Source organism: Ursus maritimus, unplaced genomic scaffold (genome assembly GCF_017311325.1).
Source record: "Ursus maritimus isolate PB19 unplaced genomic scaffold, ASM1731132v1 scaffold_28, whole genome shotgun sequence".
Taxonomy (NCBI): Eukaryota; Metazoa; Chordata; class Mammalia; order Carnivora; family Ursidae; genus Ursus; species Ursus maritimus.
In genome coordinates, this window is record NW_024425341.1 from 25,059,681 (window position 1) to 25,075,457 (window position 15,777).

At 49.3% G+C, this 15,777-nt stretch overlaps 1 protein-coding gene across 1 annotated transcript in view; it reads right to left on the bottom strand.

Annotated features, from left to right (window-relative positions):
• Window positions 1-5,037: 5,037 nt before the first annotated feature.
• The window catches only part of MYOM2 (myomesin 2), a 76,274-nt gene continuing 65,534 nt past the window's right edge, over window positions 5,038-15,777 (bottom strand). The window contains exons 32-36 of the mRNA XM_008708847.1: window positions 9,853-10,016; window positions 9,583-9,619; window positions 8,231-8,253; window positions 6,951-7,006; window positions 5,038-5,746 (exon numbers count right to left, since the gene is read on the bottom strand). Coding sequence (XP_008707069.1) covers window positions 5,429-5,746; window positions 6,951-7,006; window positions 8,231-8,253; window positions 9,583-9,619; window positions 9,853-10,016 — 598 coding nt within the window. The 3' untranslated portion in view covers window positions 5,038-5,428. The remainder of the gene's footprint in view (window positions 5,747-6,950; window positions 7,007-8,230; window positions 8,254-9,582; window positions 9,620-9,852; window positions 10,017-15,777) is intronic.

The following is a 15,777-nucleotide window of genomic DNA, read 5'->3' on the forward strand; positions in this document are numbered from 1 at the left end:
CCCCAGGCCCTGGTAATGACCATTTTACTCTCCTTCTGCAGACTCCACCTTTTTAGGTCAACATATAAGTGAGAAGATCCAGTATTTCTCTTCCTCTGACTTACCTCATTTAGCGTAATATCCCGAAGGTCCATCCATTTTGTCTCAAATGGCATGATTTCCTTCCTTTTTATGGCTGAGTACTATTCCAGTGCGTGCGTGTGTGTGTGTGTGTGTGTGTGTGTGTGTGTGCGTGTGTGTGCGTGTGTGTGTGTGTGTGTGTGTGTGTACACACATCTTCTTTATCCATCATCCATCCATCCATCCATCAATGGACCCTGAGGCTGTTTCCGTGTCTCGGCGACTGTGAATACTGCAGCAGCGAGCATGGGCTACAGGTGTCTCCCCGAGACAGTACTTTCATTTTCTTCGGATATGTACCGAGGTGTTAACACATTGTTTGAGTGATAAGCAGCTAGTAGGAATGCGTAAAGCTGCAAAAAAAAAAAAAAAGTTTGGGTCTATTGTGCCCTCATGAGCCCTTGTCTCAGTGTTGGAAGCTCATGACTTGTGACACGATTGGTTTGATAAGCACAAGTTTTATAAACGCTGAGTCACATTTCAGGTCACTTACATTCTCACACACACCCCCGTCTTCCTGTCAGGCTCCGGGTCTCAGATGAAGCCTACTCCTGGGTTTGATTTAAATCAATCTGTATCTAACTATTCTCACGAGATGGCCCCAGAAACAGGAGAACTGACAGACATTTTCAACAGATGGTTGCCTTATTTAAAAGCCCCACCTGCACCCCAAACCACCATATTTCATAATCACATGAATCCAAAATTCATTCTTTCTATAACTGAGCTATCAGAATACATATCACGCTCTCTCATAAAAAGCATCATTTCCTCAATTTTTATAGATAAAAGGAAACAAGGCTTAAAGAGTCCAAGTGACTTGCCCATAATGACAAAGCTGCTCAGTCGCTGAGCCGGGACCTGGGGCAGGATGCATGGACAACGCATATCCTTGCTTGTCCTTGGCCAGGGCAATGTCATTGGCCGGCACCCATAGGTGTGAGCAGGGGGAAGTTATGTCTGGGTCATAGGCCTTTCCTACCGCAACAACCGTCAGAGGAAACCACGTGTGAACCCTGACTTTAGCCTTATTAGGGGAGCTTCCGATCACCAGGGGAATCCCTTCCCTTGGATGCCAGCAGAGAGAGGCTGCGGAGAGGCGTGCGAGGAGAGCTCAGAGACACAATGCACAGACGTATCCCCCAAGAAGGAGAATGCCCACACTGAGTGCTGAAGACCAGACATTGCAGTCTGGCTGAAGGGGGACAGTGGGGCACAGCAGTGAGTCAGAGACAGAGAACAGCATGTGAATTGGGGAGTTGAGCACAGAAACCCCATCCTCCCCTGTGGGGGTGGGCATCCTCTAATCCACTGGGGCCCTATTGGAGCAAAAAAGGTGCAGGAAGGTGAACTCACTCTGCCTGAGCTGAGACAGCCTCCTTCTGCCCTTGGACATCGGTGCTTCTGCTTCTTAGGCTTTCGGATTTGGGCCAAATTTCACCACTGGTTCTCTTGAATCTCCACCTGCAGACACAGATGGTGGGACTTCCCAGCCTCCATAACCACGTCAGCTATTCCTGTAATAAATCTGCTCATACTGAGCTATCTATCTACGCATCCATCCATCCATCCATCCATCCATCATCCATCTACCTATGTATCTATTCTATCTATCTATCTATCTATCTATCTATCTATCTATCTATCTATCTATCCATCCATCCATCCATCCATCCATCTACATATCTACTTTATCTATATACCTATCTACAGATCTATCTATCCATCCATCTACATACCATCTATCTCTCCTCTATCTTCTATTGGTTCTCTGTCTCTGAAGAACGCTAACTAATACAAATAGTCACACAACCAGGGATGCATAGCTTGAACTTAATCACGAGGTAACATCAGCAAACCCAAATTAAGAAATGTTCCATAAAATAACTGACCTTTGTCCTTTGAAACTAACAACATAACTGAAGACATAGAAGGGTGGGGAACTGTCCCAGACTTGAGAAAAGTCAAGAGACATAACAACTAAATGTGATACACAATCCCAACCTGGATCTTGGACTCAGGGAAACCTCTAGAGCCTCTTACTGGGATAACTAGCAAGGTCAGAATATGGATTATACATTACAGTGTCGTATCAAAGGTGAGTTCCCTTTATTTGATGACTAGACTATGGTAACATAAGAGGATACCTTGTTCCTTGTTCTTAGGAAACATAAACCAAAGTGTTAAGGGATGGAGAAGCATGATGTGTCGGACATATGAAGTGTGCCGTCATGCAGTTCTGAAATAAATTGTATTTCTTTGTTCAGAGAATCAGTGCCTCAGCCAGCCACCTCCGTACTTCTCACAGCTATTACGGGGGCACAGGATTCAGAGGGAGCCAGTAAGGTTTACAGAGCCTGAATGGCTTTCTCTAACTGAGCAATGAGCTCTCCTCAACCCCGTCTCCTGATCCTAGGCCAGCGCGTTTGCTTCCAACTTGGGTGTGGATTCTAGAAAGGCAGACAACGGTTCCTCAGACAGTTAATGGACTTCCAGATAGTTAACGGATAACACAGATCTCTTCCCCGGGTACTTAGTTCTTCACATTCTGACTTCCAGGGAGTAACTAGTAATCATATTGGGATTACCTATATTGTGGGACATTTGCATAAATATAGTAGGTGAAGGCATGTGGGATAAAAAATATTAAAGACCCCCAACACCTAGACCTTGGATTCTGCAACCCCTTCTCCAGTACGAGGAACCGGGGGCCTTGGAGAAATGCTGGAGTCCAGGGCAGGGAAGGCACGAGGTGAGCCTGGAGGGTCCGCTAGAGCCAGGAAGTCAGGAAGTGCTCAAAACAGCCGGTGACAGAGCACCTGGGGCCAGAGCTGGAACAGCCTGAGCAGCAAGATAATAGCACAGCTTCGGATTCTAACTCAGAGCAGGACACGCGTTCATGAGTCCACACCGATACACATACATGACTGAACGGAGAAGGAAAGGGGAGGGAAGAGACACATCTTCCTCACAGAAGAACCCTAAGTAACTTATGTAGATGTTCTCCCCTCCAAGAGGAGCTCCGTTCCACAGACCCCCTCCCTTGAGCGTGACCTGGCCCAAATGACTCGGAGCCAAGAATAGAGCAGGAAAGGGGGAATCAGTAACGCCACTGGGAGAAGCCGGCTGGCACCATCTCAATGCATGACGAAGGCTGGTGTCACCCTGCTGTGTGGGTGTCAGGCACCTCCCCGCTGGGGTCTTCCCAAAGCCTGTCACCGAGACTATCATGAGAATATGTCCGGTAGACCCAGACTGGAGCACATCCCCCAAACCATCACAGTCTTGCAAAACAAGGGAAGACAGGAACTGTCACAGACCAGACTGGGGAGAAGAGACAGCGAACCGCCAAGGTGGTGTCCCAGAGAGGGCGCGGGTCCAAAAGCCTATCCGCAGTTAATATGGGCAGACCAATGTTGGCTCCTTCGTTTTGGCAAATGTACCATGAAAGCATAAAATGTTAACCATGGGGAGAACTACGGGAAGGGCACATGGAACTCTACGGTCCTTGTAACTGTTGTATAGACCTAAGCTTGATGTAAGTCAAAACCGTGGAGACTGTAAAGAGATAAAGATGGTGGCTGCCAGGGCTGTGGGAGGGGGGAGGGACGAGCACAGAGGGTTTCGGGCAGTGAGACTGTTCTGTGTGACCCTGTCATGGTGGGTTCGTGTCATCACACATCTGTGCAAACCCACAGAGCGTGCCACACCACAGTGACCCTGATGTCGACTGAGGACTCCGGGTGATGACATATCCATGGGGGTCATCAGTGGTGACAACTGCCCCGTCCAGAGGGGATGTTGATGGTGGGGGAGGGAGGCACTCGGGAAACCTCTGCACCTTCTTCTCAATTTTGCTGTGAACCAGAAACAGCTCTAAAAATATAAAGTCTACCCCCCCAAAAAAATTATATGGCTTTAAGAAATTCATTCTTTCCCATGAACTATAATTTCTAAACAAAAATGACTATTTAAACTAGAAAATAAGCAAGTCCTGTTTCATTAAATAAAGGCCAAATTTAGGAAAATCCGTGTGTGTCTCCCCTTGCCAAGATGTTTACCAAACACTGCCCCGCTCTGCAGTAACGACAAAGTCAGCGAAAGCTCACCTGCACGATGGAGAAAGTAAAACTACTTTTAAAGATTCTTGCTGCTGCTCACTTTCCCTACTATAAAAACCTGCTCAGCTGGCTGAGGGACATATTTAAATTTCAGGGTTTCGTTTACGACCTTAAGAAAATATAACACAATCTCATCGAGTTTGGATTGGCCTTAATGACAGAGACATAAAAATGTTCTGAACTACCAAAAGCTTTTTCTGATAAAATCAATGTTTAATATAAAACTAAAATATTGAAGTAGGAATTTGGTGCCCAAGGAATTTCAGCCTCTTCCCAAAAAAGGGAGAAAGAGTTCAAAGAAAGGCTATGTTCGGCCATCCATTTTGTTTAACTTCACTGAGAGACCCAGAGTCAGCCAAATTTCCAGTGTTCCTCCACGGCTCCTGCTCTGACCATTTCAAATGATGCCTCTTTTCTTTCTGAAACCTCTAACTAGTTAATTAGCGCACTAAAGAGGACCATGTCTGTCCACGCATGCTGTTTTCAAACTGCAGAGATTTTTAGATCTGTGCTTTCATAAGCACAGAACATCTCTAAGCCCCCACGAGGTACGTGCCTTTTCAGGAACGATGGTCCTGCGGGCCGCTGTCCCAGCCAGTCTCGGAGCTGCCACCAAGCCCGGCTGGGTAAATACTGCGAGTGTGATCTGTGCCCCCACCCCGTCTCCAGATTGCACGTTCACGTGCCCCTGGCTGTGCCACCAAATGATAATCCATCATTGAGCCCAGAGAGGGAGCGATGGAGATGGGTCCGGCTTGATACAGGAGAACCACACAAGTCGCCTCTTAAAGTTTTATTTGTCTACAGCGAGAAAAAACAGAGTGCAGCCAGGGGCACATGCGTGCAAGGCTTTACAAGCAGGATTTCGGAGCTGCTAGGCTGTCCGCACCACAGACCGCATGTGCAGCACGCCGGGGGCTTTGCGTCCCGGGCCAGCATCCACAGAAACCTGAGCAGACACCTTGCAACCCACTCTCGGTCGGTATCCACAGACATTAGCTGGTTTAGCCTGGTGCAAACAACCTGAGCTTTTGCCCTTAGAGGAACATAAAATAATAACGACCAAATGCCAAAACTAAAAGCGTTAACGCATGCTTGTCCATCGGCACACGTGACCTCACTCACGGTCACCGTTTGAATGAGCACACAGCACTCAGGGAGCCATCCACCCCCAGGCGGCTCCTCCTTTACTGGGCCAGCACGGAGCCCGATGCGGGAATGAGCTTTGGTTTCGCCTGCTGGGGTGGTGAGATGTCTGGGATCTTTTCCCCGTGCTTGTACACGCTGATGGTGATGTCTATCTTCTCGCCTCCGTACTTGTTCTTGACGTTCATGCTGTACTTGCCCGAATCCTCAGAGGTCACGCCCTTGATGGTCATGCTGACGTACTTGGCCTGCTCCACCTTGACTGAGAAGTGGTCACTGAGCTCGATGTCCTTGTCATTCTTGAGCCACACCACTTCAGGGTCAGGGTTTCCAAACACCGTGCAGGTCAGGTTCAAGGTCTTTGGGAGGGGAGGTTGGGCAGAGAAGGGAGGGTTAGAAACAGGGAAGGCATACTGGCTCTCCCAAGGGGATGGGTCAGCCAAGTGTTTACGGATCCTCCATATAGCTCAGTGAGTCACCAGGCCTTTCTCTACACAAGCACCAAGCTAGACATGAGGGATCCAAAGACGGCAGGATGCAAACAAGCTCGCAGCCTCGTGGGGCAGCTCGTGAGAAAAAGCCATGATGATTTTTTTCTATTTATTCTCAATCTTCATCCATGGCCTACGTCGATTAAAGAATGTAGAGGTAATTAAACTCTACATTTTACAGGAGATATATTTAGCCTTTTTCCAAATTTCCTTTCTGTTCCAACTCGTGGATCCATTTTGCCAGCTCCTCTGGGAAATCCAGAGAAGATGCTGTCTTGTAAGCAGTGAATCAGATGCAGCGACCACACTGTGGACACCTAGTGAGCACGCGTGCTCAGCCCACGAGACAGCGGGGCTGCCGCTCACACCTCGCTCACACCCTTGTTGTGAGACCCACCACGACTCTGGCTCAGGAACTCTCTAAGCTTTTAGTTGCTAAAGAAAAGGCCTAATAAAATTCTCTCAAGTGTCTATGTCCCCTGGACATTGAGTTAGAATGGCTGAAGACTGACCGATGTACCCATGAGAGGTCAGTCACTCCCCTGACCAGCCACAAAACTAAACCTCCAATTAGTGGTTTCTGCTGTAAATTCCAAAATGACCTTGACAACTGAGCAGAGATGTGTTTCATTTCTCCTTGCCGCAGGTAGTTCCCGCCTTCCTACAGGCCCGTGCGTTGTGTGGGTACGGGTGTGGCCTGCCCACTCTCTGTGCAGTTACTGCCGTGAAGGGCCCAGGACGGGGGTGGACATGGGGGCCTGGAACCCACAGCTGCCACACACCTGCTCTGTGATGCCTGAGTCAGGCACCGTGTCCCCGTGCTCCTAACGCTGCTGTTTGTGGGTTCAGAAGAGTAAACTCTTTCATCCTTTGATAACATAAGGGTTACCAGAAGCTGCCTAAGACAAGCATCACGGTGGGTGGGGAGCTCCCCGTCCTCTTGGGGCTGAGCAACATGCAATCCCCTCCCCAGGCTCCCCATGCTGGGACCCAGGAGGGGGGACTGCATTGCACTGCCAAAACTCCATATTGTCCTAACTCTGTGCCTCTGTGCCCTGCTGTCTGTTCTTACCTTGCCTTCCATTATGGTCACCACGTCAGGTAAGCCACCAATCACCTTGCCACGATCTGTAATACAAAGGTGACTCATTCAGAAATCTATCAGTGGGGACGTTTCTACAGAGTAGGCCAAATGCGGAGCAACATGTGGATACAAACCAATACAGGGAGGGGCTCCCGCTACTGTGTATATAAAGTGGGGGACTCAGGAGGAGTGTCGGGTCCTGTGCAGGGGATAGCTGTGAATGTCCTCAAGGGAACGAGGGACATGCATGAGCTCACCAAGGGCTCCACGCAGGGAACCATATACAGCTAAACGCATCCTGGAAGGGAGAGGGGTCCTGTGCATCTAGAGAGCAGGGCCTTCCAAGGGCAATGGACCCTACAGGAGTCTATTTTCTGTATATTATGATGCTTTGACATCCTAGAAACCTTTGTGGCTAAGGACAGGGCCCCTCCCGGGGGAGCCAATTCTCAGAGAGAACAAAGGGCCCAGCCTGTGATACACTAACCAACCCACCTGGAGCCAGAACACCTCTACCGATCCCTCACCCGGGAAGCAACGCCCCTCCGCCCTGCCTCCCTTCCTGCCCCTGCACCCAGGAGGCAATGCCCTTCAGCCCTGCCTCCCCCTCCACCCTGCCTCCCTTCCTGCCCCTGCACCCGGGAGGCAATGTCCCTCCGAGCTGCCTCCCCCAACTGCCCCTGCACCTAGGAGCAATATTCCTCTACCTTGATCATGCCAGGGCCTGGGGCTCGGCCACTAGGGACCACACCTACTGACCAAAACCCAATGAAATGATTCAAACGGGCCAGTCCTAGGTGGTTTACCATGCCCCGCCTGCCTGTCCCATGGAAACCCCAACAAAGGCCATGGCCTAACCATGCCCTTCACCCCTGCCTCTGCCTCCTGACCCAGTGCTCAGGGGGGCATGCCTCCCGTCGCTAGGACCTGCAAGTGTGATAAACGATTTCTTGAGCCTCTACCTATGGCCACACCTGCCTGAGCATCTCATAAAAGAACGCAGAGCAAAAAGGCGGAGGGTGGAAGGGAGAAAGGAGGCCCCAGGCGTAACAAGGAGCCAAGTGGAAAGCCAGGCTGGGCTGGGTGGTGCGGGATGTGTTGGCAGAATCAGGAGTGTAGGTTTTGGGGAGTCATGAAAGTTTCTCCAGTGTGGGCGAGCAGGTTTGCTATTTAACATTTAACGCACAACATTAAAACTCTAAAGTGTGGTCCCTTTTGCCCCACCCAAAATAATCGGAGGTGTTTGTTATAATGTAACATGTACTTACTCTTCTCTGCAAAAGCAGCTGCCCTAAAAATCAAAGGGAGCAGAGAGAATAAAAAGATAGTCGTGAGAAAAGGCGACCACAACAAGCATCGTACATTTCAGAGCTCTGCAGACACGAAAGCGGAAGGAAGGAGGATGTGTGTTTGTGTCTGCTTAGAAGAACACATTTGCAGCAAGCACCTGAGAACTCCACACTATGTCCGTGCATTTTTCCCCGACCTCTCCCGCTGCCGCTAACGGCGGTGGCAGGACGCCCCATCTGTTGGCTGGTGAAACCCATGGAAAAGCTCAGGGTTCGAGCGTGTAGGTTGGAGAGATTTCTTTTTTCACCAAATTCACCAGATTGCACTGGAGATTTTTAGTATTTTTGAAAACACTGGTTTCTGATTTATCTTAGCCGTCTGTTCATCTGTTCAACACACATTTATTGAATAAGCTAGTATGGCCAGTGACTGCTCTCCTTTTTGGATACTCCAAAATTCAGATACATGTTTAGAGATCTCAAGGGATTCTTTAAGAAGTTGCTCAGAACAATGGGATATTCACCACTAAAAATAAACAAGGCTTCAAGCCACACAAAGGCATAGAGGAACTCTAAATGCAGATCCCTACACAAAGGATGGCAATCCGAAAGTCTACACGCTGCACGATTCCAACTCCAGGAGGTGCTGGGAAAAGCCAAACCACGGAGATGGGAAAGGGATTGGTGATCAGTGGCTCACAGAGGACAGGGGAGGGAGGCGAGAATAGATGGAGCACAGAGGGCTTTTCGGGTAGTGAATACGCCTTGTGTGATCCTACAGCAGTGGACACGCATCATCTTACACTTGTCCAAACCCACAGAATGGACAACGGCTGGAGGGAACCCTGAGGTCCCCACGGACTGTGGGTGAGGACGTGACCTGCGGGTTCATCGTTGGTGACAAATGCACCGTCTGGTGCGGGGGCAGGGGGGGCTGGGCATGGGACAGGCAGGGAGTACTTGGGAAATCTCTGCACCTTCGTCTCAATTTTGCTGTGATAAAATCGCTCAAAAAAAATAAAGTCTTTAAAAAGAACCTAAATATATAACATGAAAAAAATCACTCTGATGTGTTGCCATAATTATAACTATTTCAGAAGTCCGTCATTTTCATCATTTAAAGCAACCCAGGGCTATGACGACTCTAGAAAGTTAACTGATAAAAACATGTACAGTTTAGAAGAACGCCTGCCCTCTGCACACTGAGCTGCGTAAATAGCCATTTTTATGTGGGCACCGGGGGGCCCCCCACGTTCCCAGCTCCCCTGAGCAGCCCCAGGGGAGAGACCATCATGCAGACATGCAAAGCCGAGCAGACATGCAAATCTTACTTGAGCTGCTGGAATTCTGCAAAGGCCTCCTCGAACGCTGTAAGGAAATGTTTCGTACAGTTTAATGGTTTCGGTGTGTTTGGCTTTTCCCTCACTCAGGAGCTTTACCGGTGAATTGACTTAATGAAAATGGACAAACAGCCAAAGGAATAAACTGATTATTCAGAAATAATTTTCTCTGAATGAAAATCAGAAAATCAGAGTGTTTCCTCTTCTAGGAACGGATCAGTGAACACAAAATTAGGAGACGCTAAAGAATGATTATCTTACCCTGACCAGACAGGTCGAGCGAGCGCTGATGGTTGTTTTTGCCGTCATAAATCTCAAAGGTGTATTTCCCTTTGTCCTTCTCCGTAGGCTCATAGATCTGCAGCCAGGCCATCTCTTCACCGCCCCCAATCCTCATATGATCACTAGATGCAATCCTGGCATCTCTGGAAAAAAAAAAAAGTTAACAGAAACTCATCTCAATTTAGAACCTCATACTATATGCATGATGGCCACGGGGCAATGGACACATGTTTGGATGGGGTGCCCCATTGGGCTCGCTAGTGCTCGCGTCACAAGAGATTTTTCTGGATATTATACATTTATTTACTACATTAGTAGCTCAGATCTGAAAACCTTCTAAAATTGAACCTGATACCTAGTTTTTAAAGATACATTGTTATTTAATATATGCTCGTTGGCTACAACGCAAAAGACTCAAAAATGCTCTATATAGCACAGCATTTGTTTTCTCAAAAATTTTTTTCTCATGACCATATGCTCCAGCAACTGCACTTCTGGATGTAAACCCCCAAAGAAATGAAAGCTGGCACACGAGTATGCACACTCATGTTCTCAGTAGCATCAGTCACAAGAACCTAAAGATGATAGCTCCCCAATGTCCACCACTGGATGAACGAAGACTATGTCAGGTGCACATGCAATGCAACAGTGTCCGGCCCAAAAAAACGGAGGGAATTTTGACAGCTGCTACAATATGGATGGACTTGAAGGACATTACATTCTGCTGAGTGAGAGAAGTCACTCACAAAAACACAAAGACTGTAATGATTCTACAGGGAGGCCCCTGCAGTAGTCAAGTTCATGGAGACGGAGAGTGGGATGGTGCTGGCCAGGGGCTGGGAGAGGGGACTGGAGAGTTAGTGTATCCCAGGGACGGCCAGCGCTCAGACCTACTCATTCCCATGAGCAAATAAAAAGTTCAACTGTACATAGTGATTCTCAGGTCTGCAGAGAGAAACACTCTTTCACAGAAAATATACCGTGCCATGGGTTGGCCGATCAGTCCCAAGCCTGAAACACTAGGGCCAGTGTGGAGCCCACATGTGCAAACGCCCCAACATAAACGGAGAGCAACTCACAACACAAACATCGCAGGGGGACGAAGAAGGGGCTTCTTTATGCCTTGTATGTACTGACAATCGGCATTCTGATAGACCAATTGGCAAATCACCCATCATAGACTGGTGGGGAACTAAGCCTGCCATAACAGCTTATGGACTAAGCCGCCATGTCCAAGTAAACAGCAGCTAATGTGTATGGAAAGCCTCTTCCAGACAGAGTAAGAAGACGCCTTCCTTCCAACCAAATGGCCCGGGCCATCCTGTCACGCCCCGCTCCCTCTGCTGCAGCTGTTGCTGTGAGAATCAGTCAACTTTAATGCCCCCGAGCTCTGCTGGATGCACGCACAGCCACGTGGCACCAACACGGCTACCTGTGCTCACTAAGCATGCAAATATCCCGGATGAGGCGGGGATTTTAGCATGAGCCCCACCATGAATAAAGCCCTCACTCCACCCATCCTAACATACTAGGTCCCTGCAATGACGGGATACTGCTTTGGATTTGCAGCGTGCTGCCTGCTCTGCTGAGAAGGGGTGACCTCAACCGTGCTGGGGATTTGCATTCTGCCCTGAAGTCTGTGCCCGTGACAACTCGGGCCAGGGCCTTAGGGCTGGAGAGGTGCTTTCCTTTATCTCCACGAATTCAGATACATCGTCCTCAAAGAGGAAACTGTTGTGCTCTGGACACACAGGTAAAGCTGGTCAGGCATCTGCTGTATGTGTGCGAGACAGAGGACAGGGACAGTCAGGGACGGAGAGCCTAGAACTGCTTCAGTGGGGCATGGCTGGAGGCCCCTGAGCTGTCAGGGCCATGGAGAAAAGCAAACAGGGTTTACCTGTTATCAGCCACATCGGACCCAGTTTTCTTCAACGTGTGAAACTCGTGCAGCCCCAGAGTCACTGTACAAATGCTCTGGGAAACAGTGACCATTTCAGCCTCTGAGGACTTTATGTTCTGTTGAAATACGTCCCGTTCTGATGGTGATCTATTCACAAAATCAGCAGGTCGCTTGGAGGAGAGGACAACACGGTTTTCTTCTAGCTCAGCCTTCTATGCTCAGGGAAGAAGCCACCTCACACTCTAGCAAGCTTCTCAGAGCAGCTCTAAGCAGGTACAGACGTCCTCCTGGCTTTGATGCAGCTGAACACCACCGGTCAGCCACAGAGACGGACAGACACACTGCCAGCCACCACTCCTCCCGCTCCACAGCGACTGGGCTGTTCGTCATTCAAGTGTGACTTACAGAAAGCAACACTCCACCACCTTAAGACTGTCTTTTGGTGAAGACCATCCGCGTCCACGTGACGTCACTCAGTGGTGAGGAAGGGTAAAAGCCACTGCACAGGGTGGGGGTGGGGGACGGGGTGGGGGATTTCGCAAAGCTCGCAGTCACACAGCACCCTGTGTGCTGCCTCCTCGGGCCCCACGCGTTCCTGGCCAGAGCTACGTGTTCTCGGCTCTGGCTCTGGCTGAGGAATGCACGCTCCCTGAGCCAGGGACGCCACAGCTCCCTCCCAGAGCTCCGGCTCCAGAAAGAAGCCATTGCCTTAGGACGGGGATGTGCCTTCACCCCTAACCCAGGCTAAGCTGCCAGGATTGAGCTCTGAGCCAGCTTCTCCCAGAGCCCCACATTTTCTTGGGCCACATGCGAATTCTGTTCCCCGGACACCAGTGGAGCCACTGGCAGGAGATGGCCACACAACGCTCCACCTGCTACTGCCCCAGCTTAGCTTCCAGCCTCCAGCCTCCCCCGAGTCAACACAGCTCCACTAGGCCCACACCCTCTATGCTCACTTCCCATTGAATTCGACAATGTTTAAGAAGACACTTCTCCAAAGAAGACATCCAAATGGCCAACAGACACATGAACAAATGCTCCACATCACTCAGCATCAGGGAAATTCAAATCAAAACCACAATGAGGTACCACCTCACACAGGTCAGAAGGGCTAAAATGAACAAGACAGGAAACCACAGATGTTGCAAGGATGCAGAGAAAGGGGAACCCTCTTGCACTGCTGGTGGGAATGCGAGCTGGTGCAGCCACTCTGAAAAACAGTATGGACGTTCCTCAAAAAGTTGAAAATAAATCTGTCCTATGACCCAACGATTGCACTACTAGGTATTGACCCCAAAGATACAAATGTAATGATCCAAAGGGGCACCTGCACCCCAATGTTCATAGCGGCAATGTCCACAATAGCCAAACTGTGGAAGGAGCCAATGTGTCCTTCAACAGACGAGTGGATAAAGAAGATGTACAATGGAATATTACCACTCGGCCATCAGAAAGAAAGAAATGTTGCCATTGGCAATGATGTGGAGGGACTAGAGGGTGTTACGCTAAGTGAAATAAGTCAATCAGAGAAAGACAATTATCAGATGACCTCACTCATATGTGGAATTTAAGAAACAAAACAAATGAACATAGGAGAAGGAAAGGAAAATAAAACAAGATGTAATCAGAGAGGGAGACAAACTACAAAAGACTCTTAACCATAGGAAACAAACTGAGGGTTGCTGGAAGGGAGGGGGTGGAGGGATGGCGTAACTGGGTGACAGGCATTAAGGAGGGCATGTGATGTGGTGAGCACTGGATGTGATATAAGACTGATGAATCACTGACCTCTACCCCTGAAACCAATATTATGAGTTAAATACAGAATTAAAAAAAGAAAACCATAAGAAAAAAAATAAAAATAAAAAAGGAGGCCAAGCAAGGCCTAGTAGTCAGACACAACTGCTACCTGCTTGAGTGTCCTTTCACTACATCTGTCATTACGATTACCTGACCCAGACTGTGGCTTTGGCTTATGGGCTTGTTTATTATTGTTTGGAGACTTCAAAGGGCCAGATCTGACAAAACCTCTGCCCTGGTTTTATTATTTGATCACAAGACATGAGCGAATGACTTCATTCCAAACTACACTTAAAATGTCTTACACGAATGTTGGAAAGAGGGGGACACGGGAAAGCATACATGCATCCGCTCATGTGTGCAGCAGAAGCGCAGGAGACAGGTTCCCTGCAGGTTCCCTGCGGCCAGTGGGGAGCGCAAGGAGGGAGGGGGGCCCGGGATGGCAGCACTCCAATGGGGAGCGCAAGGAGGGAGGGAGGATGGCCCAGGCTGGCGGGACTCCTCGGCTAGGCTCCAGCTCTCACAGCCATGCTGTCCTGCCCACCCCAAAAACCAAGAACTAAACTGCAACAGAATGTGAGGGGAGCCCAGGTTAGAACAGAAACGGTAGCAAATGACCTTAACCATGTTATCGAGGAATTGCACACCAGCGGGGAGATGCTGGAGAAGAACACAAGGAAGTAAAGCGACTTCTGGAAGCAGCTCTTCCTGTGGCAACTGTCAGCCTGCAGACGCAAAGAACCATACATACATCATACACGCTCTCCTGTATGGAATTGTTTCTCCTGGAGACTCAAGTTCATGTGACTGCCAGAACTGAAACAAACAGCAATGTAAATGACAGGCGAGAGCCAGTCCTCTCGGTGGGGAGGGAAGTCACTAATAAGGAAGATTCATGGTATTGATCTCTTGATTGGAATCGAAGAGGTCAACCTGAACTCGGGTCTTCATGCACACGCAAGGGCTGCAGACAGCTGTGCAGACACGAGCTGGCGAGCCACCGCGGTCCTGTCTGACTGCTCAGACACCATACGGACGCGGACAGCCCCCGCGGAGGCACATCCGAGGCACGGGGCCTGGGGTCTCATGCCACCCTCCTGCACAAGGGACAGGGCATCGGAAGAGGTTGTGGACTGCAGGCAGGTGCAGGCAGTGCAAGATGAATCAGGAAGTAAGAGGTTGCTCAAAAAAGATGTTGACAGAGATCGGGGAGAACCTGAAGGAGCTCCCAAGAACCAAAGTTGGATCAATTTGCACAAAATAATAACAAGAACCAGTGTGATCATTTTAGATTATAGCCCATAAAATAAAACAAATATCCACGAGCCCACACTGATACAAGTAAGTACCTGGAATAACAAACAGACAGAGAAGCAGGGGCAGCACCTTCTGCACAGACGAGCTGCATAGCAGAGGACGTTCTAGCACCTGCAAGAAATGGGTCATTGTCATCAGACACAGACCTCAGCAATGCTGGCTGCAGCAAGACCCACCACGGAATGCTCACATCTGTGGGCCAGCATCTCAAGACGACCAAGAGATGGGCAAAGCGCCAAGGTATTGCCCCCAGATACTTACTAATCACAAAGAGAAAACTAATGACGTTGCAGGGGAGAGACCTGGGAAGCCACCTGTCAACCAGGTGAGAGCCTATGTCAGCATCGCTTCTGCTGCGCACTGACCACAAAGGAACATTGTCGATCTCATCACAGGAAAGCACAAGATAAATCCAAGTGGACAGCTGCTCTGTAAAGCACCCACCAGAACACTCAGGGGGCACCCAGGTCACAAAAGACAAGGAAGGACAGACTGAGGAGCTGCCCCAGATTCAAGGACACTGAGGAGCCAGGACTGTTAATCCACGGTGGCATCCTAGAAAATGGACACAACGCGAATTAGGTCTGCAGCTCAGTGTGGAGGACCGTTCACCTCCCGGTTTTCACCTGAGAAGTTCGGCGAAAGCCACATAGGAACTCTCTCAACTGCGTTTGCAACTTTTCTAGAAGCCTGAAAGTATTTCGTATCTTACAATGAAAGATTTTAAATTATGATAGGTTAAAACAAGTAGTTGGAAGGGACACAAGTGCAAAAGTCTAAAAACTCAGTCGAAGATGAACAATGGCTGGAGAGAGGAAGGCTGACAGAGGAGTCCTCACAGCAGGTGGGGGCCCCCGGGCCAGCCAAGGCTGCTTTTCCAAGAGACC